Source organism: Miniopterus natalensis, chromosome 18, assembly GCF_054644295.1.
Source record: "Miniopterus natalensis isolate mMinNat1 chromosome 18, mMinNat1.hap1, whole genome shotgun sequence".
Lineage (NCBI taxonomy): Eukaryota > Metazoa > Chordata > Mammalia > Chiroptera > Miniopteridae > Miniopterus > Miniopterus natalensis.
Window position 1 is genome coordinate 34,348,502 of NC_142098.1, and position 21,086 is coordinate 34,369,587.

General features: G+C 50.0%; 2 protein-coding genes across 2 annotated transcripts in view; one reads left to right on the forward strand and one right to left on the reverse strand.

The window, feature by feature from the left end:
- Positions 1-5,466: 5,466 nt before the first annotated feature.
- On the reverse strand, positions 5,467-9,390 carry GMFG (glia maturation factor gamma). Its single transcript, XM_016209158.2, has 6 exons — positions 9,322-9,390; positions 9,155-9,204; positions 8,031-8,080; positions 6,306-6,388; positions 5,777-5,850; positions 5,467-5,633 (listed from the first exon to the last, which is right to left on the reverse strand). Coding segments are annotated over exons 1-6 (330 nt in total). The 5' UTR covers positions 9,323-9,390; the 3' UTR covers positions 5,467-5,561.
- A 4,685-nt stretch (positions 9,391-14,075) lies between these two features.
- Positions 14,076-21,086, forward strand: part of SAMD4B (sterile alpha motif domain containing 4B) — a 36,263-nt gene continuing 29,252 nt past the window's right edge. Inside the window, exon 1 of the mRNA XM_087826659.1 lies at positions 14,076-14,124. The gene's annotated coding sequence lies outside the window, so the exon portion shown is untranslated. The remainder of the gene's footprint in view (positions 14,125-21,086) is intronic.

Genomic DNA, 21,086 nt, shown 5'->3' on the forward strand with positions numbered 1-21,086 from the left:
GCCCGGGCCCCGCCGCCGCCGCCTCGCTCCGCGCCATGGTGGGGGGAGGGCCGGGGGAGGGGGCGCGGTGCCGCGGGGCCGCCTCCCTCCCGCCTCCCGCCCTCCCTCCCGAGCCGCCGCCGAGCTCCGCCCTCCGCGCCGCCCGCCAGATCCCCGCCGCCACCCGAGCCCCGCCACCAGCGCCGCAAAGGGGGAGGGGGCGCCGACCGGAGGGGGCGGGTGGGGCGGCCGGACACCCCAGACCCCGGCCCCGCCGGTGCCCGCCAGACCCCTCTCCGCTGCGGAGCCGCCGGCCCGCCCCCGGCCTCTCCCCGGCCCCACCTCCAGCCCCGCCGGCTCCCCGAGAGACCCCAGACCACGCCCCGACTGGCTTGGGACCCGGCATCTCCCAACAGAGACCTCGGATCATGTCCCAATACCCAGGGGGGCCTCAGACCGTGCCTTACATCCTTTGAGGACCCAGAACATGTTCTACGGCCACCCAGGACCACAAACCATGTCCTACTCTCCTTGGTGACCTCAGACTCTGCCCCACACCCCATCAAGGACCCCAGACCATATGTCCCAGAATCAACGGGGATCCAAACCACCCCCATCAGGGACACTAAATCACATCCCAACATTCAGGTGGACCCCAGACCACACCCCATCCCTCAGGGACCCCAGGCCATATGTCAAAATCCAGGGAAACCCCAGATCATGCCTTACTCCCTTTGGGGACTCAGTCCATGTTCTACAGCCACCCAGGACCACAAACCATATCCCACTCCTTGGGAACTCCCAGCCATGTCCTTCCACCTTCTGGGACCTCAAACCATTCCCTGACCCCCAATAGGGATTCCAGACTGTGTCTAAGTTCTTGAGGGCTCAAATATGTCTCTTGCCCCCATGGGAGACCCTAAGCTTTCCCCATTACCCCCATTAGACCCAAACCATCCTCCCTCCAAGGCACTCCTTGGTTTCCAAAATCCCTGATTTGTCCCAGATTCTCTCCCATTCTCTCCACCAGTCCTGTCCTCATGAGGACCCTGCCTCCTCCCTGTTCCTATTCTATCTCTTAGACCCAGCAGAGCCTTCCCATTTCCCTGTGACTTCTGTGGAGTCTAGAATTTCTTGCTCCTTCCTTGTTCAGACCCCTTAGCCCAACTCCTACCCAATGACCCCCGGCCCCTCCCCCAAATCCCACTGAGTATCTCTGGCCACTCTTCACCTCTTTCTGAGATATTCACTGTGCCTCCAAACCCAGCAAGGCCTCACCTCAAAGTCTGTCTCTTTGTGGTCCCCCAGATCCCTGGAGGCCCTTTCCATTTTGGATCCCACTGTATCAAGATCCTCCCCCAAACCTCTTCCCTAAACTGCTCCTCTCCATGTTATCGCAGGAAGCCTGCCCTGCTCCTCAGACCAAGGGCACCTCTGCAGAGCCTATGTCTGCTGAATCTTGACCCTGCTCATAACCATTAGATGGCCCCTGGGGGCACTCACAATCCCCACACACATACACCAGGCTCCAGATTCCACCTCCCACCCTGGATCCTGGTGCTACCTGCCAGGGCACAGAGGTCCAGGCTGGGAAAACAGAAGTGGGAGAATTTAACACCACCAAAAGTGGACACATGTCCAACACCACTCATGCCAGGAATGGTTCTAAGGCTCCGTTTACTCTTCACAGCAGCCAGATGAGGAGGTGGTCATCATTATCTCCATTCTACAGAAGAGGAAAACTGAGCCTTAGAGAGGTTTGGTCATTTGTTGAAGGTCACACACACAGTCAGTGGCAGAACAGGGTGGAGGTGAAGGGGAAAGAGGGCGAGGGCAGACCTGGGGTGGAAAAGGAGAGGGTGAGAAGAAAGAGAATAAGGGGGACAGAGATACACAGAGATGAGAAACAAAGGCAGGGGCAACCTCACTCACAAAGCACATCCGGCATATCTGGCCCTGTGAGCTCTTGCCCTCACCCCCGATCACCCTTGTTTTTGGCCTCAGTGATGGCTGTTCTATTCCTTCAACACACTAGCTCATTCCAGCCCCTGGGTCTTTGGGGTTATTCCCCTTCCGTGGCTGATTCCTTCTTTTCATACAAGTCTCTCTCCTTTTTTTTTTTTTTAATGTTTTTATTGATTTCAGAGAGAGGAAGGGAGAGGGAGGGGGAGGTAAAAACATCGATGATGAGAGCACGCCCCCCACTGGGGATCAAACCGGCAACCCTGGCATGTACCCTGACCGGACTCGAACCACAATCTCCTGGTGATCTCCTGGTTCATAGGTCAAGATGCTCAACCACAGAGCCACGCTGGCGAGGCTCATACAAGTCTTAATTCAAATGTAATCTCTTCAGAGACACCTTCCTTTCCCACCTGCAATTTACACCCCTACCCCCGCCAATGGTCCTGATGTCTGCAAATTACTTTGAAATCCATACAAAATGACATGGGTTGATGGATGGCTAACCGGATGGATATGTAATACAGCAAGTGCAGAAAAACGTTAATGGTGGAATCTAAGTGGTGGGTATATAGGTATTCACTGTAAAATTATTTTGACTTTGCTGCATGTTTGAAATGTTTCAAAATAATGTTGGGAGAAAATAAAAAGGCAGGAGGACTCTTCTAGAGACAAAAGAGGCAATAAAAAATAGCCCCAACAGGTCCCACCACTTCTATCACAACACCTCATTAGATTTCCCTCATAGCACTTATTACCCATGGTAATGACCTTGTTTGCCCATTTGTTTACCTAACTTATTGTTTACTTATTTGTTTATTGCTTACTGTCTAGTCGTTGAAATATAAGCCTTCTGAGGGAAGTGGCATGGGCACCAATTTTCTCCAGTGTTTAAAAGACCATTGACCCCAGGGGGTGCTCAGTAAACGTGTGTTCTTGAATGCCTCATGGGAGAGGATGAGGTCCACTAGAGACTCACTGTAGAGAACACACTCAGGAATAAACGTGCTTTCCTAGCCTGAGATCACTAGAAGGGAAAGGGTATAAGCCAGCGGCTGGGGTGTGCTCCTGAAGGTCAGGGAATGTGAGTTGACCTGAAAAAGGGGGCAACAGGTAGAAGTAGAGAGTGTGCTTATTTCCCTGGGCCCTAATTCCTGCCCTAGACCCAGCTAATTCTTCCACAATTTAGCGCCTCCACTCCCACTCCCCATGCCCATCTCTAAGGCTCCGCCCCAAAGAAGAAACCCCAGCCTTGTCTGACCTAAGCAAAGCCCCTCAATTCTAGGTCCCACACCCACACCTTAGACACTACCCTAAAGTGTATAGTATGTATTCAGACTTCTTTAGCTGTGCCCCTGCAGCAAGTCTAAGCCCCACTCCTTGGCCTAGCCCCACCCTCCCCCCTTAGGCTCCACCCCATAAGCAGCTAGTTCTCAGCCTAGGCACTGGCCCCTCATGTCCAGGCTGGGTCCCCCATTCTCAGCTCTGCCTAAAATCCAGTCTCCACCTCTCCCATCTAAGCCCTGTTTACATTCTAGGTTAGCTAGGAGAAGTGCCTAGGAAAGCCTAGGGTCAGGATTCAAACATCAGGGAGCCTGGATCTGTGGAAGCCTAGAGGGGAGGTGGCTGGAAAGAGGGGAGGCAGTCCCTTAGTTTGTACCGCCCCTGGAAGGAGTGGCCCCAAACCCAAAGCCACGGCCCACTGTGCCGATTCTTCATTGGACACTGTGTATTGTGTTCTGGCTTTTCTGGTTGGCCCCCCCATAATCCCTCTAGCCAAACCTATTCTGCATTGGGCTGCCCCCTCAGAGCGGCTCTCTGACTGGTCTCTGCTTTCCAAACTCCCTGCTCCTGATTGGGCAATTCCTTGTACATGCTTCTTTCTGACTGGATTGTTCGCAATCATAAGCTTGGACGCAGGCAGAAGTTCAACAATTGGGGAGGAGGGACAGGTGGGAGGGGAGGGAGGAGGGAGAGGGGGAGATGGCCGGCCCAGGAAAGGGAGTGGCCAACTGGACACAGAATAGCCCCGGGTTAAAGTTCTAACTGTGGGACTTCAGGCAACCGTTTTTTAGTTTCTGTGCCTGTTTCTTCATCTGTAATTTGGGGATAATGTCCCTTCTTCATGGGGTATTGTAAGGATTAAGTGAGTTAATACCTATAAAGTGCTTATAGAAGTACTTGGCACATAGGAAGCCCTCAGTCAGAGGGTTAGCTATTATTATTAATTTGATCATGTAAGTGCACAACCTTAAATAGTCCTTTTGCCTCTCTGACCTCTGCAGGCTGCAATTTGCTTGACCTCTTAATTGAATGACTTATCCTATCCCCAGCGCTCCTCCTCTTCCATCTCTAGCTATCAATAGGGACTCAGGCCGTGATCAGAGGGAAGGTAGAGATGTGCCTGGCAGAGAGGGGAGGTAGGGCACCAGGACAAGTGCCAGAGGAGAAGAGCTCAGCCCACCCGCAGAAAATGGAAGGCAGGGGGGATTTCTCTATGGCCCAATGTAGAGTGATTCTATCTTGAATCCCTCATATAAGGGTTTGTCCTTATTGGGGATAAGGGGGCAAGGGATGGGTAGAGTGAGGTGGTGAGGGGCTGGTGTATTCTGGCTGGGAGGGATCAGAAGGGTTGGAGCTGGGGAGGGGCAGCCCAGGCCCAAGGTCACAGTGCCATTGTTACCATGACAACAGCCACCTCTCTATAGGGAACCTGGAAAGGGGTGAGGAAGGGAGCCAGGCCCCTGAATCTGGGGACCTAGGGAGGAACTGAGACATGAAGGAGAAGCAAAGACACAGAAAGAGTAGTTTATATCTATGAAGATCTGCCCATCTTGGAATTTTCTGAGCCTGGTAAACAGTTGGTGCTCAATAAATGTCCCTCAGAGACAGAAACAAAGAGCCTGAGGGAGTCAAATGCCCCGAGATGCCAGAAGAAAAAAGAATCTCCAGACAGGGATGGATAGGATGTCCCTTTTCTGCCCCCTCAACCTCATACCCATCAGGGGCCCACTGAGGATCCTGGATCCTCTTTCCCCAGCACTAGGACCTCAGGTCTACCCAAGCACACAACCCACCCCAAAACTCCTGAGCCCCTGAAGCAATTATGTTTGATCTCTCAACAAGTTTTCTGCCTTTAAATTCTTCCTGCCTTGGGGCTCACTGAGAAAAGTAGCGTTCAGTGCAAGCTAATGCCTGCTAGCCCCTAGAGCTGGGAGGGGAAGGGAGGGGAAAGAAGCACTCTGCCGCCTCTGCTCTCAGAAACCCAGGCGTTCTTATTCCCCTCCAGAGTGGCCCCTCCGTGGATTCAAATATTCCCCCAGTTCCTCCAGGAGCCCGGGCCTCCCCCATACTCCCTAGGAAACTCCACAGGCTGGTCAGAGAAGCAGGTGGCCTCTCCTCCCGGAATTCAGGGGCATCCGCTTGGCCGGCCTGCCCTCTGCTGGCCCAAGGCTGGTACTGCAGGCACTGTCAGCCAGCGCCCAACATGAGAAACAGAAACTGAGCCAGAACGCAGGATCTCCGAGTTCTTGCGTTTTAATTTCTTCAGGGTCTCGGATGTTCAGATCCCAGGGGCCTGAGTTCCCAGACATCAGAAATTCAGATCCCCAACCCAGAGGTCAACGAAAGAAAGACAACTTCTCTTGGAGCCAGGCCTCGGTGAGGTCATCAGTGGTGCGGATTTCAAACACCTGGGCAGGGAGAGTTCTCAGTATTATCCACTCAGGAGCTGAGAGAGCGAGGACTCCAGCCCCTTCCTCCCTCGCACCCAGGGGCCCAGACTCCCAGAACCCTCCTCCCTAACGCTCTGGAAGCCTCGACCCCAGGCCCAGACCTTTGTGAGCTCTGCCGTCTGTACCAGTCTGTTTTTACTCCCTGCATACATCATCTGTTGTTCGGGCTTGCAGCCTGCATGGAAAAGGGGAGAAGGGAGCATAGCTGGCCAACCCCGGGGTGTTCTCTAAGGGCCCAGTAATGTCCTGCAGGCCCTGGAGTTTTCTAGGGGTCCCAGGAGCTGTTCTAAGGAGTCCCAGTTTTCAGTTTTGTCTAGGGGCTTGAAGTTATTCTGTGGACCCCTGGAGATGGTTTATGGGCCAGACAGGAGTTTCTAGGTAAGAAAAAAAAAAGGTAGGTTTACTTATATATCTCGGGACCGAGGAGGACGTGTGGGCTCTTGAGGAATCTAAGGCCCCAGCTTCCATCCCACTGCCCTCCTAGTACTCACACACCACCCACGCCACCCACTCCCATATCACCAAGCCACATGCACACTCACACACACCTGCACTCACAAACACACTCTTACACACCCCACACACAGAATCTAGGACCCTATTCTCAGGATGGGTAGAGCTGTGTCTCACCCACAGGACTGGAGAAGATGAAACACAAGGGGTAGGACACTCGGCCATCTGCGTGCACATACTTGTAGCTGTAAACCACGAACCTACACCAGTGAAAGGGAATTTGAACTCAGGACTTCAGCCTGGAGCCCAGGCCCAATGCCGATTACCTGAGTCTACAAACTTGAAATCTTGCCTGAGTCTGAGAACCTAGGGTTAACAACTCAGACTGAAATACTGGCCTCAAACACAATTAATTATTAAAAATAACAATAACAGTTAAGTGCTAAATAGAACTACCATATGATCCAGTAATTCCACTTCTGGGTATTTATCTGAAGAAAATGAAACACAATTTCAAAAATATATATGCACCCCATGTCCATTGCAGCATTATTTACAATAACCAAGATATGGAAACAACCTACATGTCCATTGATGAATGAATGGATAAAGGAGGTGTGGTCTATACATACAGTGGAATACTATTCAGCCATCAAAAAGAAAGGAAATCCTGCCATTCGTGACAACATGGATGAAACATTGAGGCATTATGCTAAGTGAAATAAGTCACAGAGAAAGACAAATACCGTATGACCTCACTTACATGTGGAATTTTGGGAAAAAAGGAAACAAATATCCCTGGCCAATTTGGCTCAGTGATGAGAGCACTGGTCCACGAACTGAAGGGTCTCGGGTTCCATTCCTGGGCCAGGGCATGTACCTTGGTTGCAGGCTTGACCCCTGGCCAGCGCAGGAGGCAACCAATATATGTGTCTCTCTCACATCGATGTTTCTCTCTCTCTCCTCTCTTTTTCTCTCCTCTCTCTCTCTCTCCCTTTCCCTCCCTCCCTTCCACTCTTTCTAAAAATCAATGGAAAAAATATCCTCGAGTGAGGATTAACAACAACAAAAATGTTAGTGCTTATCTGACTCACAACAACCTTATGACGAAGGTGCTTTGTTATCCCCATACTACAGATGGGAAGACTGAGGCCCAGATAGGTGAAGTCACTTGCCCAAGTTCTATGGGTAGATTTGAACCTGGACTATAAGTGCTCAACCACTATGTGATACTGTCCAGCTGGGGCTGAGACCAGGCCCAGCTACACAATTTGCCAAGCTCAGTGCAAAATGAAAGTTTGGACTATAAAGGATTTCCAGACAGCAGGCAGCTGCAGAGCATTACCCCCCATGTTCGAGGCTGCCTTCTGGGTATGGGGCTCTATGGGACTACACTTGTCAGGCACCCAGGAAGCTGGTTCTGGCTGGGATGGAGGCTCAAAATCCTTGGGAGCTCCAAATTCACCCTAGGGGAGACGGAAAATCTGCACAGACCAGTTATCATGAAGTGTCAAAGGGCTCCTCCACACACAAAAAGCATCAGGCTCATGTGGCTTCACACAAGCTTCTTCCCAATTGGTAAATGTCAAATAATTTATTTGTTACTGGAAGTGTTCCGCAGCATTAAAAAGAAGGAAATTTTCTTTCTTTTATTTAATGAAGCAAGCACAATGTTAAGGCCAAAACCTGACAAAGTTTGTATTTTATAAAAAGCAAGCTCTAAGGTCCCATATGATTATCAGTGTAAAATTCTGCAATAAAATATTAGTACATTGTACAAAAAGTCCTAGGATAGGAACTCTTGGCCTCAAACACAGAGATCCCAAGCAGTCCCTCAGTCTCCCCCTCCATCATCACCCCTCTCCCCAAGGCCCGGCCCTCCCGTTCCTTCCCCCAGGATACCTTGGCTGTCTCTCGGGCAGCTCCATTTTTAGTTCCTCTGGAGAAATGTTCTGCGGGAGGGGGGAAAACAGGAGAGAAGAAAATATTGCTATTAACCCAGCCAGGCGTGGCTCACGGGCTGAGCATTGACCTAGGATCCAGGAGATCGAGGTTTGATTCCCAGTCAGGGCACATGCCCGGGTTGCCGGCTCGATCCCCAGCAGGCGGTGTGCAGGAGGCAGCCGATCAATGATGGCTCTCTCATCATTGATGTTTCTATCTCTCTCTCTCTTCCTCTCCCTTCCCCTCTGAAATCCATAAAAATACTTAAAAAAAAAAAAGAAAATATTGCCATTAAGCAAGCATTTACTCTGTGCCAAGGCACTGGTCTAGGTAACAAACACGGACCAACTCATCAAGCTCTTCCATAGCACTGCAGGGTAGGTCCTATTATTATCCCTACTTTACAGGTGAGCAAGCTGATGCCCAGAGGTGTTAAGCCACTTGCCCAGGATTGCACAGCAACTCTGAGCAGAGGAGTTCAAATTTGAATCTGGGTTTAAATCATCACCACTTTACTGTGCTTCCTTGTAGAAGACCCGAGGGAGCCCAGCTGCTAGTCAGTCTCTCCCCGTCAAACAGCCCCAGCCTCAGTCTCCACACCTACCCCCTAAACCCCTACAACACTATGAAGTAAGCCCTATTATCACACCCCTGTTACCGATAAAAGACAGTGAGGCCAAGAGCGGGCGAGGCCTACCCTTTTATAAAGGATTTCCACTAGCTTTTTGTTAATCTATCTGGAAATTCTATCATTTAAGTGCCAGTAAAGTATTACCATCATTATCATTTTATTGAGCATATACTATGTGCCAGGCCTTCTAAACCCGCTACAAAGATTAAATCATTGGACCCACAAACAACCCTATGAGGTCCGTACTGTTATCTTCATTTCACAGATGAGGAAACAGAGACCCAGACCCATACAGGAAACGTCTCTTGCCTAAGATCACAGCTGAGCTGGGACTTGACCTCCAGGTCTTTCTGGGCCCCAATGCCAGGCTCTTAGCATCAGTTTCAGACCCTTGGGTCTCCCAGTCCCACCCTGCATTTCTTGGGAGGCCCCATCCACCCCAACCCCTCACCTGAAATTCTTCCTCCAGCACAACCATCTGCCGGTCTTTGTCCACCTTCACTAGGGAGGGACAGCACACAGGGGTTAGGACGCCCCTTCGAACTCAGTGACTCTAGCCCAGCCCTCCCCATGTATCCCCACCCCACCCCCCAACCTTCCAGGGAAAATGACACTCACTTATTATGGCTGCGTTGTCTGTCTCTTTTCGAAAGCGGAATTTCCTCAGCTTTTCCTTTAGCTCTGGGTCCACCTCGCAGACCACCAGGGAGTCAGACTACAGCGGGGCCCAAAAAGAGCTGAGCTGGCCTCGCCTCAGCCCCTGCCCCCGTCCCCTGTCCAAGCCTCAGTTTCTCTGCCTACTAGCGAAGAGGATTGTTCCAGTAGCCCATGTGAGGCCTTCGTGAGCGTGGGGAAAAGACGCCCTTTCCCCAGGCAGATGCTGCCCCTCACCAGGGCACACACTTGGGTTGCAGAGCAGAGGCTGACCTTCGGCAGGTATCCTTGGGCAACAGGCGAGGAGACCCAGGGGTCTGCTTGCCTGGGGCTAAACCCGGCACCACCATCCCTCTCCCCCCAGCCTGGTCCTTTGCCACCGTGGGGTCCCCTTCCCGGCCCCTGACCTCCAACCCACAGCCTGACCATCACCCAGGCATCCTCCCAGCCCCAGCTCCACCCCATACGACCCCTGGCCCCCTGACCATGACTTTTCTGTCCACAGGCCTCTTCTTTTCTCAGTTCCTCTGTCTTCTAGGGGTGGGGACCAGGGCTGGGGAAGGGGGGGTGAAGTGTGGGGTAGGGGAAAGGTTTCATACAACACCACATCCTGTTTATGCCCAATCTGGGACAACTGTTGCAGAGGGCTCCTCCCCCTCCTTCCTTCCCCTCATCTGCCAGGACCTCCCAGCCTTTGCAATCACCTAGGTTGGGGTTCGAATGCTGCCTCGCTGTGTGACCATAGCTAAGTAACTTCACCCCTCTGATTCAGGATTATTGTGAGGATAAAACAGCTTCACGTGTCTCCCAGCACAGCGGACATGCTCAATATACAAAAGACAATAATGAGCTCTTTAGCTCCTCCCCTCCTTCAGGAAGTCTTCCTGGATTTTTGCCCATCTAGAATATTTTAACTCCAGAGCTGAAAAGGGAGCTGCTAGTCAAACTGTCACCTGCTGTGTTGGTGGGGAAATGGAGAGGAGAGAGGAGACATCGCAGCAGCAGAATAATGGTGAAATTTTTCCTGAAGTTATTCAGCCTCATGGGCTTTATAATGGGCCCTACAACAATGGTGTTCAATCTTGTCAGACCAGTACACCCTTTTTTATTAAGAGCATTTTGTATTGCTTCCTGTCCCATCCTGAAATGAAATTCCTAGATAATGTATCCTGCTTATACACATACATTTTTTAAAAATCAATATAATGTTCTGTCATATAAAGGAGAAATGAAAAAGAAGTAATTTATAGGGAAAACCTATGTATTTCAGCGAGAAAATACAAGCAAACAAAAGAGAATTTTTGCAGATCCCGGCCCCATAATGGCTGCTTCCCTTCAGAGTAGTGAACAAGCCTTTCTCGTCTCCCTCTCCTCCACACTGGATCCCACCCTGTGGCCCACTCAAGGGCATCACTGCAGCTATCCCCCACTCCCTGCACCATCCACGATCCCATCTCTGCTGGCTCTTTCCCTCATATAGGCAGTGTTACACCTTCCATTTTAAAAACTAAAAACCCCATCTCTTGCCCAGCCACTGCCCATTCATTTCCTTCCCTTTTCAGCAAAACTTCTTGAAGGTGTTGTTTATACTTGCTATTTCCAATTTCTCCTCCCAATTTTCTCTTCTACTCTCTCCCAGCAGACTCTCCTTCATGTCCTTCTCCGTTGACCTGGCCACCAGTGACCTGCATGGTGCTAGACCCCATGGTCAATTTTCATTCTTCAACTGACACCATCCATCACTACCTGTGCTCTGAAACACTTAAAAAAAATTTTTTTTAATATATTTTTTAATTGATTTCAGAGAGAGGAAGGGAAAGGGAGAGAGAGATAGAAACATCAATGAAGAGGGTCATTGATCGGCTGCCTCCTGCATGCTCCTTACTGGTGATGGAGCCCACAACTGGGGCATGTGTCCTGACCGGGAATCGAACTGTGATCTCCTGATTCATGGGTTGATGACCAACCACTGAGCTACACTGGCTGGCCTAAAACACTTTTTTCACTTGGCTTTCAGGACACCACCCTCACCAGGTTTTCCTCCAACTCCTCTGTCTGCTCCTCCTTCTAACAGTGGAGTGTCCCAGGGCTCAGTTCTTGGTCCCCTTCTCTTTTCCATCTACCTTCCTCTCTTCCTCTTCCTGATCTCATCAATCTCTTGCATTTCAAAAGGGCTGCCTTAATTATTTCTCCAGCTGGGCATCCCACTCAACTCTAGACTCTTACATCCAGTGGCCAACCTGACATCTCCATCTGGATGTCTTGGAGTCATCTTTGACCCCTCTCTTTCCTTTGACAACATACATTAGAACTTCTCACCCTGGACGTTCCAAATATAACCAGAACCTGCCCATTTCTTCCCCTCCTCAGCCCGTACCCTGGTCCTGCCACCTTCATCTCCTGCCTGAGCACTTAAAGGAGAAGCCCCTTTCTCTTCTCTGCAGTTTCCCTACTGCCCTCTTCCCACACTGTATTCTTCATAGGACTACCAGAGATCCTAATAAAACCCAAGTCAGGTGGCATACCTCCTCTCTCACAACCCTCCCATGGCTCTCGTATTATTGGGGTAAAAGCAAAAGCCCTTACAGTGGCCTTTAGAACTAAATCATCTGCCATCATTCCTCCTCCATTACCTCTTGGATCCTGTACTACTCTCCTCTGTGCTCACTCCAGCTACACTTGCCTTTGTGGTTCTGTGAATAATTCTGCCCCTGGGCCTTTGCACTTGCTATTACATCTTTTGGGAACCCTCTTTCCCTCGTGGTTCACTCCTTAATTCCTTCAGATTTCTGTTCAAATCCCACCTGATGAAAGAAGTCTTTCACCATCTAAAATGGTACTGACCCAATTTCTCCGTCCTGTTTGCTTTATTTTCCTCCATCGTACTTATCACCAAGTTACATAGTGTTTGTTTATTGTCTGTGCCCCACCTCCCAACCAGAATGTAGACTTCCTGAAGACAGATGTTTGTCTGCCTGCCTTGTTCATTGCTGAAATTCCAGAACTTGAGCAGTGCATGGTACATAAGAAATATTATTTAATGAGTAAGTGAAGCAGCATCTATGGAGCACAATCACTCTATATGGTGTGAAAGTTCTTGCTTTGATGAAGGGGTAATGGGTGGGGTTTGTGCCATGCCACACACCCCCTGAAATAGCCTTTCCTCACTGCATCCCTAGTGCCACACCTGGTTTTCCTCCTCTCTGCTGCTCCTTCTGGATCTTTGTTGATTTCTTTGCTCAAACCTTCCATGTCCGCTTTTTCTCGCGGTTCTGTTGGGTCCTTGTTTCCATTCATCCCTCATACCCTCTCCAGGCTAGGTCACTAATTTCCACAGCTTCAATCTCCATCTTTGATGATCCTTGAATCTTGGTTTCCAGCCCCAATTTCTCTCTTTAAGCTCCGGACACCGGGGGGGGGGGGGGGGGGGGGGGGGGGGGGGGGGGGGGGGTGCAGCCTCTTTGACCCTGCTTCTGGGTAGCCCACACTGGGCTAGAATCTTCAGAACCTGCATCTTTTCTGGGTCTCCTCAGGAAGATCCCTCCAACCCCGCAACCTCCCAGCCAGAAGGCCTTATCTCACATTTCTTCCTCTATCGCCCGCTGCAGGCAGCCAGTTCACCTAGCCTCCTGAGCTTCTCTCCCACCCCCACCTCCTCCCCTTCCCACAGTCCACCCTGGTGCAAACGCCCCTCTCCCATCCCTGCTGCTTCCCTGTACTCACGGCCCCCAGTTCTATTCTCTCCAAGACAGGAGCCAGAGATATATTTCCAAACCCCCAACTCACCATGACTCTTCCCAGGTCGAAGCCTTTCTATGGCTCCGTAGTGTCCAAAGGACAAGTCCAAACACCCTCAAGTGGCCAAACATCTGGCTGCAGCTCACGTCCCACCACTCCCTGCCTTGAACTCTACACTACACCCCCACTGCATTTCCTGAGTTACTCTCAGTCACCTGAGAGCCTCCTGAGCGAGGACCCCGGCTCTGCTAGCTCACCCCGGGCAAGGGAAGTCTGTAGAATGAACGAACAAATTACAATAGCCGGAGCAACAACTCCCTTTTATTGACGGCTTCCTTTGTGCCCAGCGCTTTACATGCATCGTCAGAGAGGGGTGTGCAGAGAAAGCGGAGCCTCCAGAAGTCCGACCGCCAACCTGGAAGGTGGGGAGCACGGCTGGGCCAAGGCCTTAGGCCAGGCGTGCAGACGGGCCGGGAGCGAGCCTTGGACGCCAAAATCAGGAATTGTGACTTAGTGCGAGGCGGCTTAGGTAGACCTGCACGGGACTGCCCCCTGCGGGCCGGGAGGCCCAATGCCGGGCTCAGCCGGGCTCGTTGCCCGTGGCAACGCCGCGCGCGCCCCGCCCCTTCCCCGCCCGTCGGGCCGCCTGACCGTCAGCCCCCCAAGCGACCAATCCCACGGAGCAAGGGGCGGGCCTCCGGGGCCTCGTCCAGCCCCCGTCGCTCCCCTCGCCGCCAGGACCCGGCCTTCCTCCGCGCTCGCCGCCCGCCCTTCTCACTGCCCTCGCCGCCCGTTGGCGGGTGCGCGGCTCGTCACCGCGGCATCTGCTAATGCCGGCGCGCGGCTGTACCGCCGGGGCGGGGCCAGGGGCGGTGACGCACGGCGCGGTGACGCAGCGCGACGGCGGCGGTGGTGGCGGCGGCGGTGGTCGGTGCGGGAGGAGGGAGGGGAGCTCGCGGGCTGGAGAGGGGGCGACGGCGGTGGCGGTGGCCTGAGGAGGCCCGAGCGGCGGCGGCGGCGGCCGAGGCGGTGAGTCGCGGGCAGGGTCGGGCGGCCCCGGGGCAGCGGCGGGTCGGGGCGCGCGGGGCTCACCTCAGGGCGTCCCAGGCCGCGCGGGCGGCCCCGCCCCCTCAGGGACCCCGAGCCGCGGGTGGCGGCGGGCGCGGAGCGCGGGCCTGAAGGGTCCTGACCCCCGAGAGGAGCCCCCACCCCACCCTCCGAATAGCTCTCACAGGCCGCCTCGGAAGCTTTCCTCCCAGAGAGAGCCCCCTCACATCCTCAGATCGACCGCGCACGTCTACCTCAGACACCTTGGAGGGCGGTCCCCGGCGACCTCAGGGACCCCCTGACACTCCCATCCCAGCCCCCCTCCGACGGTCCCAGGTCTTCCCGGGAGCCCACCCCTTCCATTCCACAGGCTTCTCCAAAGACTGCCCTAGGTCTTGGAAATCGGCCTCAGAGAACCCTGCTCTGGCCCCAAATCCCCATTCTCCTCCTCTTTCCAGAAATATTCCCCGAGGCCACTCCTCGGATATTCCGGCAATATGTGTCAGATGTCTTCTCCCTGCAAAACCCTAAAAACCTCCTTTCAGAGTCTCCTTCAGATCCCCTCCAGACCCGGACATCCCGAAATCTTCCCCAGAGACCAACTTCACAGAGCCTCACAGTCTCCCCAGACTTCCCTGTCACATCCCAGGAATTTTCCCTCCCACCTACCTCCATCCCAGAAATGGCCTGTGAGATTTTCCACTCAGAGCCCCAAGTCTCAGAACTCCAGCCCCCCAAATCCTTTTGAATGACCCAGATGTGCTCTGAAAAGCTTCCTCAGAGAGTCTCTGAAACCTATGGAGAAAGAACCCTTCTTCCACGTTCCAAAAACTTCTTCCAAAACCTCTTTTGTGTCTCCCAAATCTTTCCCAGTAACCCACACCAAATATTCCAAAAATTGCTTCTGAATTGCAAAAATTTCCTTTGTATTTTCTCTCTATAACCGCCCCCCCTCCTAGACCTACTTTTAGGTGAACTTTCTCACATCCTCAAAACCACTGTAAACCCTAAGACCCTCTTCAGGACCCCTCTGAGGTACAGTTTTCCAAGATCTCACATCTTCTCAGAGACCCCTGAAAACCCCTTGAGCTCTCCTGAGATGTGCCCTTGAAATCCCTCCCATTGACCTTTCAAACACCCCCCAGAGCCCCTTGAGAGATCTCCTGCCTCTAAGACTTTTCTTAGAGGGTTTTCTCCCTGAATTCTCCCTTACAGTTTCGCTCAAATCCTCTAGAACCCCTCACTGTCAGTCTTCCTTCAAAATAACACTCTGAGCTCCTGCTCTTAGGAAGTCCCAGAATTCTTTCTGAAAAACCCTCTCTCTGACAATCCGACATTCCCCTCAGAGGACCCACCTTCCCTACCCTTTTGAGGACTTTACTCAGAGGTTTTGCCTTATCTGAGCTCTCTGAGTTGTTCCTAAAAAGATCTCTGTCATCTTGCCTAGTACATCTAAAATCTCTTTCAGAAGACCACACCTCCCCAGAGACCCTTTAGAGAATTTTCTCCAAAATTGCACTTTATCAACAACCCAGCCCTCCAGCACTTCATGAGATTTCCTCAGAACTCTCCCTCAGATTCTCCTTCTGACACCCCCAAGAAACCTTATTCAGGACCGTATCAGATTCACCTCTGTTAGAACCCATGTTTACACCATCTCCATTTTCTTTCTTCTGAAATCAACTTAGAGGTCCTTTGCAGACCTGAGCCTCTTTCCCCCATAATCCCTTCATAGGCCCCAACATCCTCCAGACAACCCTCCCAAGAGGCTCCATGTCCCCTTTCAATAAAAAGTTTCTCAAAAAACACTCAGCCCTTGAAATCCCAGTCCTCAGACATCTTCTCTGAGACTCTTTTTCTTAGGTTCCACCCTCATAGACTCCTTCCTCCCTTCAAAGGTCGAGAGACCCTAACACCCTCCCTAGAGACTACTTGAGGACTATGTCTATTTTTCTTTGAGAAGCCTTCACCTTCCTTTCCCCTTTGAGGACCTCCTCGCTAAAGAATCTCTTTCCCTATGGTAGGGGGCCTCAGAGTGTGGTCCTTTGACCAGTAGCATCTGCATTACCTGGGAACTTGTTAGAAATGCAAATTCTTGGGTCTTATTCCAGACCTACTGAATCAGGAAACCTGGGAGTCAGGCCCAGCAGCCTGTTTTTAGGAACCCTCCTGGTGATTCTGATGCATGCTCAAGTTTGACAACCACTGCCTCCTAGAAGGATTTCCCTTTCCCCACAGAAAGCCCCTAGAAGATGCCTCAGTGTATGCCTCTGTGCCCTACTGCCTACTCCCATTTTCCTGGGAGTACCCTATGTGAAGTACCCACGCTCCAGAAAGACCCTTACTCTCCTCAAAAGGCTTCTAGCTTCTCCACCTTCTGAGCAATTACTTCAGATTCTACTTTTAAATGGTTCCCTTTCAGATCTTCCTTAGCACTTTCTCCTCCTGGCTTCCCCTCCACCCCTCCGCAGTCTTTGGTGTTTCTGCTTCAAATTGCTATCTACTCAAACACACATGTCCATCTCTTCTCATATACTCATCTGTCCTCCACATAGACACCCTCCCCTTAAGGCACCTTCAAGTCTTCATTCTCTGTGTCTTACTGCCCAGAGCCCTTCATTGTGCTTCTTAGAGCATCACTCACCTTCTTCCTTGTACACTCACTCAGCCCTTCACTCACACTCACTCACCCTCACAGGACTGGGGGTTTGGAAAATACTGGGGATATGTCTTGTTCCTCTCTGAATCCCACAGTGTAGGATCTGCCCTCTGTAAGTGATTGGGAATCATTAGAGCATGGCTAGAAATCTGAGTTTCTCAGATATCACTCCTCATTCAGATTCATTATACCTTCCTGCACCCTCCTCCCCTCTTCCCTCCTCTCTTCTCTCCACCTAGCCCCTTTTGCGTCTCCCCTAAGGAGAGGCTGTCTGCCTCAACTGCTCCTGTCTGTGGGACTTCTCTTTGTGCTTCCTCCTGATTCCAAGCTACCCCAAGTCCTGTTCCTGGTGACCTACTTCACCCCATCCTGCTTGGCTCCTCAGCCCTCCACAGGGCTCTCAACTTTCTCTAAGGGATTCTGTTTCTCTCTAGGGTCAAGAAAAGGAAACAGAGATCACAGGGTAAACATTGGGGCCTGCCTTCAGGGAGCTCCCAGTACACTAAAGAGGTTGGGCAGGTACACAGGGCAGAACATGAGGTACAAATTATATGTTGTGGAAATTCAACAGTGAGAGATTGCTTCTCTACCTTTTGGCTAAGATCAAGTGAAATTCAGCAGTGAGAGAAGGAGCACTTTATCTGGAAATACTTCATAGATAGAGAAGGTGATATTTGGGCTGGGTGATGTTCATAGGAGTTGGGACAATGATGACTAGCCTTCCTGAGAGAGGAAACAGCTTATGCAATGGGTCAAAGACAAGAAAGTGTCCTCATCTCTCACCCATGACATCTCTTCTCTTCCCCTAAAGGACAGAGATGAAAGAAAAGAGATTTCTTATATCTGCGTTGTATTTGCCAGCTGCACTTTAGTGACCCAAAAAGTAATATTAATAATTACTGTTTATTGAGTTATTATCTGCCAGTCACTGTTTAAGTGTTTTACATGTATTGTCTCATCTCATATTCACAGGACCTATGAGGTAGGTAAACTACAATTATCCTCATTTTATAAAGGATGAAATTGAGAACAAGTGGCACAAATAGAAGCTCTCTGGCCCCTGTATGTCCTAAAATCATAGTGTCTGGAGTCAAGGAGTTGGATTTTCTATTCTGATAGGGTTGAGAGTAGTGGGGCACTGTAGTGTAGTGGTTAAGTATGCAGACTTTGGAGCCGGGCAGGATTTGCATCCCATATCATCACTTACCAGTTTTGTGACCTAGGACAAGTTAGTTTATTTCCCTGGTCCTCAGTTTTTACAGTTAAAAAATGAAGGTAATGCCCTAGTCATTTTGGCTCAGTGGTTAGAGCATTGGCCCTTGGACTGAAGGGTCGCAGGTTCAATTCCTGTTCAAGGTCACATACCTTTGTTGCACACTCCATCCCCGGCCCTGATTGGGTTGCATGCGGGAGGCAACCAGTTGATGTGTCTCTCTCACATCAGTGTTTCTCTCTCGCTCTTCCTTCCGCTCTCTCTGAAAAGCAATGGAAAAAATGTAAAAATATCCTTGGGTGAAGATTTAAAAAAAAAAAAGGTAATGATATCCTACTTCATAGAATTATTATAAGCATTAAGTAGGTTAATACATATAAAGTATTTAGAACAATGCCCTGCACATAAGCTCTCAGTGTTAGCAAAAAAGACAAAAAGGAAAAACAAAACAAACAAAAATACCAGCCAGGACTCTAAAGACATAAGTGGCAAAATCTTAGCTCAAACTAGTTTAGTCAAAAAGAGAATTAATTGATTCATGTTACCAAAAAGTCCAGAGATAGGATGGCTTCAGAACTAGCTGCATCCAGGAGTTTAAACAATCCAGTAATCTCTCCCCACTTCTCCACTGACTTGGCTTTAGTCTCAACAGATTTATGGTGAAAAAGATGGCCCTCAGCAACCCAAGGCTTAAATCCTGCATCTTTAGCAGTCTCAGTGGAAAGAGAACTCTTTCCTGGGAACCCTTAGTTTGAAAAGTTCCTTCTCTGAATAAATGTGAGATGATGACAGATCCTTAGAGACATGTTTTGGGCTCTTTACCCTGGAACTCTTTCACTTGCTGAGCCAGATAAGACTGATTCCATTCCATGACCTTTCTGGGCATTGATGATAATCCCCCTCCTCACTGTTCCCCTAGCCCCAGTCTATGTTTGTTTGGATCCAGAGAGAGTTTATGGCCAGTCTGACCCAACGAGACTTTCCTTTGGGATCTCACTGGGAAAGACAGCAATGAGATGAAATGACTGGCTTGGTTTAGTGGTAGCCTCGAGGCAGAGGAATCCAGGATTACTGGTGTTCAGTTCCCTACAACAGCTTCGGGTTTCCAGGGCCCACAACTTTGGAAGAGAGTTAAGTAGTGAGTTGAGTTTTATTTGTTTTGGGTAAATTTGTTGAATAGAGTCTGGTTGAGGGCAAGTCACAGAACAGCAGTGTATAGATTATGCAAGTCAAATGTCTCTAGTAATTAAACAATTTATGGAGATACTTTTCTAGGTACTGGAGTTATAGCAGTGAATGAAAATGTCAAAGTCTTGGATCTCATGGATCTTAATTTTTTTTTTTTTAAACATATCTTTATTGATTTCAGAGAGAGGAAAGGAGGAGGAGAGAGATAGAAACATCAATGATGAGAGAGTCATTGATTGGCTGCCTAGCCCGCAACCTGGGCATGTGCCCTGACCGGGAATCGAACCCCCATCTCCTGGATCCTAGGTTGATGCTCAACCGATGAACCATGCCCGGCCGGGCTGGATCTTATATTCTGATAGGGGAGAGAATATAAACAAATAAAAGAAATCAGATAGTGATATGTGCTGTGAAGGAATTAAAACATTACTGTGAAAGAGAGGGTGAGGATTGCCACTGTATACAAGATGGTCAAAATTGGCCTCTTTGAGGAGTTGACAGTTGAGCCTGATAGCCTGAAAGATGAGAAAGCACCAGTTGTGGACGATCTGGTAGTGGGGCATCCTAACCCAAGCATTGTTACATGTGGGGAAAGAATTGCTGCAAGGTTGGGAAAATTTTCATGGGTATTTATAGAGGATCTGTTCCAGGTGCTATGCTAGAAATTAAAAATGTAGCAGTGAATAATACAGCCACAGTATTCCCTTCCCTTGTGGGTCTTACAGTCTACGCATTTTTGGAAGAGATGTGGCCTTTGAAGAAATACCTTTTGATGATGATGTCAGACCAAAAACTTCTTCCTACTGGGGAGATGAAGAAGTTTGGGGCACACAGAAACCCAGATCTGATGAGAAGGAACCAGCCATGTGATTATCTGGGGAAGAGCATTTCAGGTAGAGGGGTCAGCAAGTACAGAAGCCTTGAGATGTGGTCAAGGAATAACAAGGAGATAAATGTGGCTGGAGCATAAGTGAGGCAAAAGGAGGAGGAGGGTTGGAGAGGCTGGCAGAGGCCAAGTAAGAGGATTGGGAAGCTATTAGGAGATTTTTAAAGCAAGACAGTGACATGATCTGATTTTTTTCTTTATAGAAAGTTCACTGATTTCTGCAAGGAAAACGAGCAAAAATGGAGGCAGGAGGCAGTACATTTGTCTAGATGAGAAAGAATGGTGACTTGAATATAGTGATGGTAGTAAAAATGAAGAGAAGCAGATATATTTTGGGTATAGAGAAACAGGTCTTGGTGAGGCATTAGAGAAAGAGGAATCCAGCATGATGATAACTCTATGAGAGTACGCCTCACAACTCTATGAGAATAGTTACTATTATTAAGTACATTTTACATATGAGAAAACAGGTACAGCAAGGTGAATTTATTTGCCCAAATTAAGGAAGATGGTAAGTGGTAGGGTTTTATTTCCAACCCAGGCAGTCTGGTCCTAGAGCCACTTGAGTTTGAGGGGGGGAGGGAGGAAGGAAGGAGGGCATGTTTAACTGACATTAAGAAAAAAGAATTATTGCCCTGTCCGGGTAGCTCAGTTGGTTAGAGCGTTGTCCCAAAACACCAAGGTTGCGGGTTTGATCACCGGTCAGGGCACATTCAGGATTTAACCAATGAATGCATAGTAAGTAGAAGAACAAACCGATGTTTCTCTCTCTCTCTCTAAAATCAATAAATAAAATGCCTCTGTTTAAATAATAATCAAATCATGATGACGATCTTATGGAAGAGGAAGGAATCAAAGATGACTCAGGATATACTGAGTTTTCCACATAGGGGTGATAGTTCAGTCTACAGGAGTTAATTACATTCCCCCGTGAGAGGATACACGCATGGAGAAGGAAAAGAAAGTCAGAGATAGAATTTTAGAGGGAAGGGGGGGTA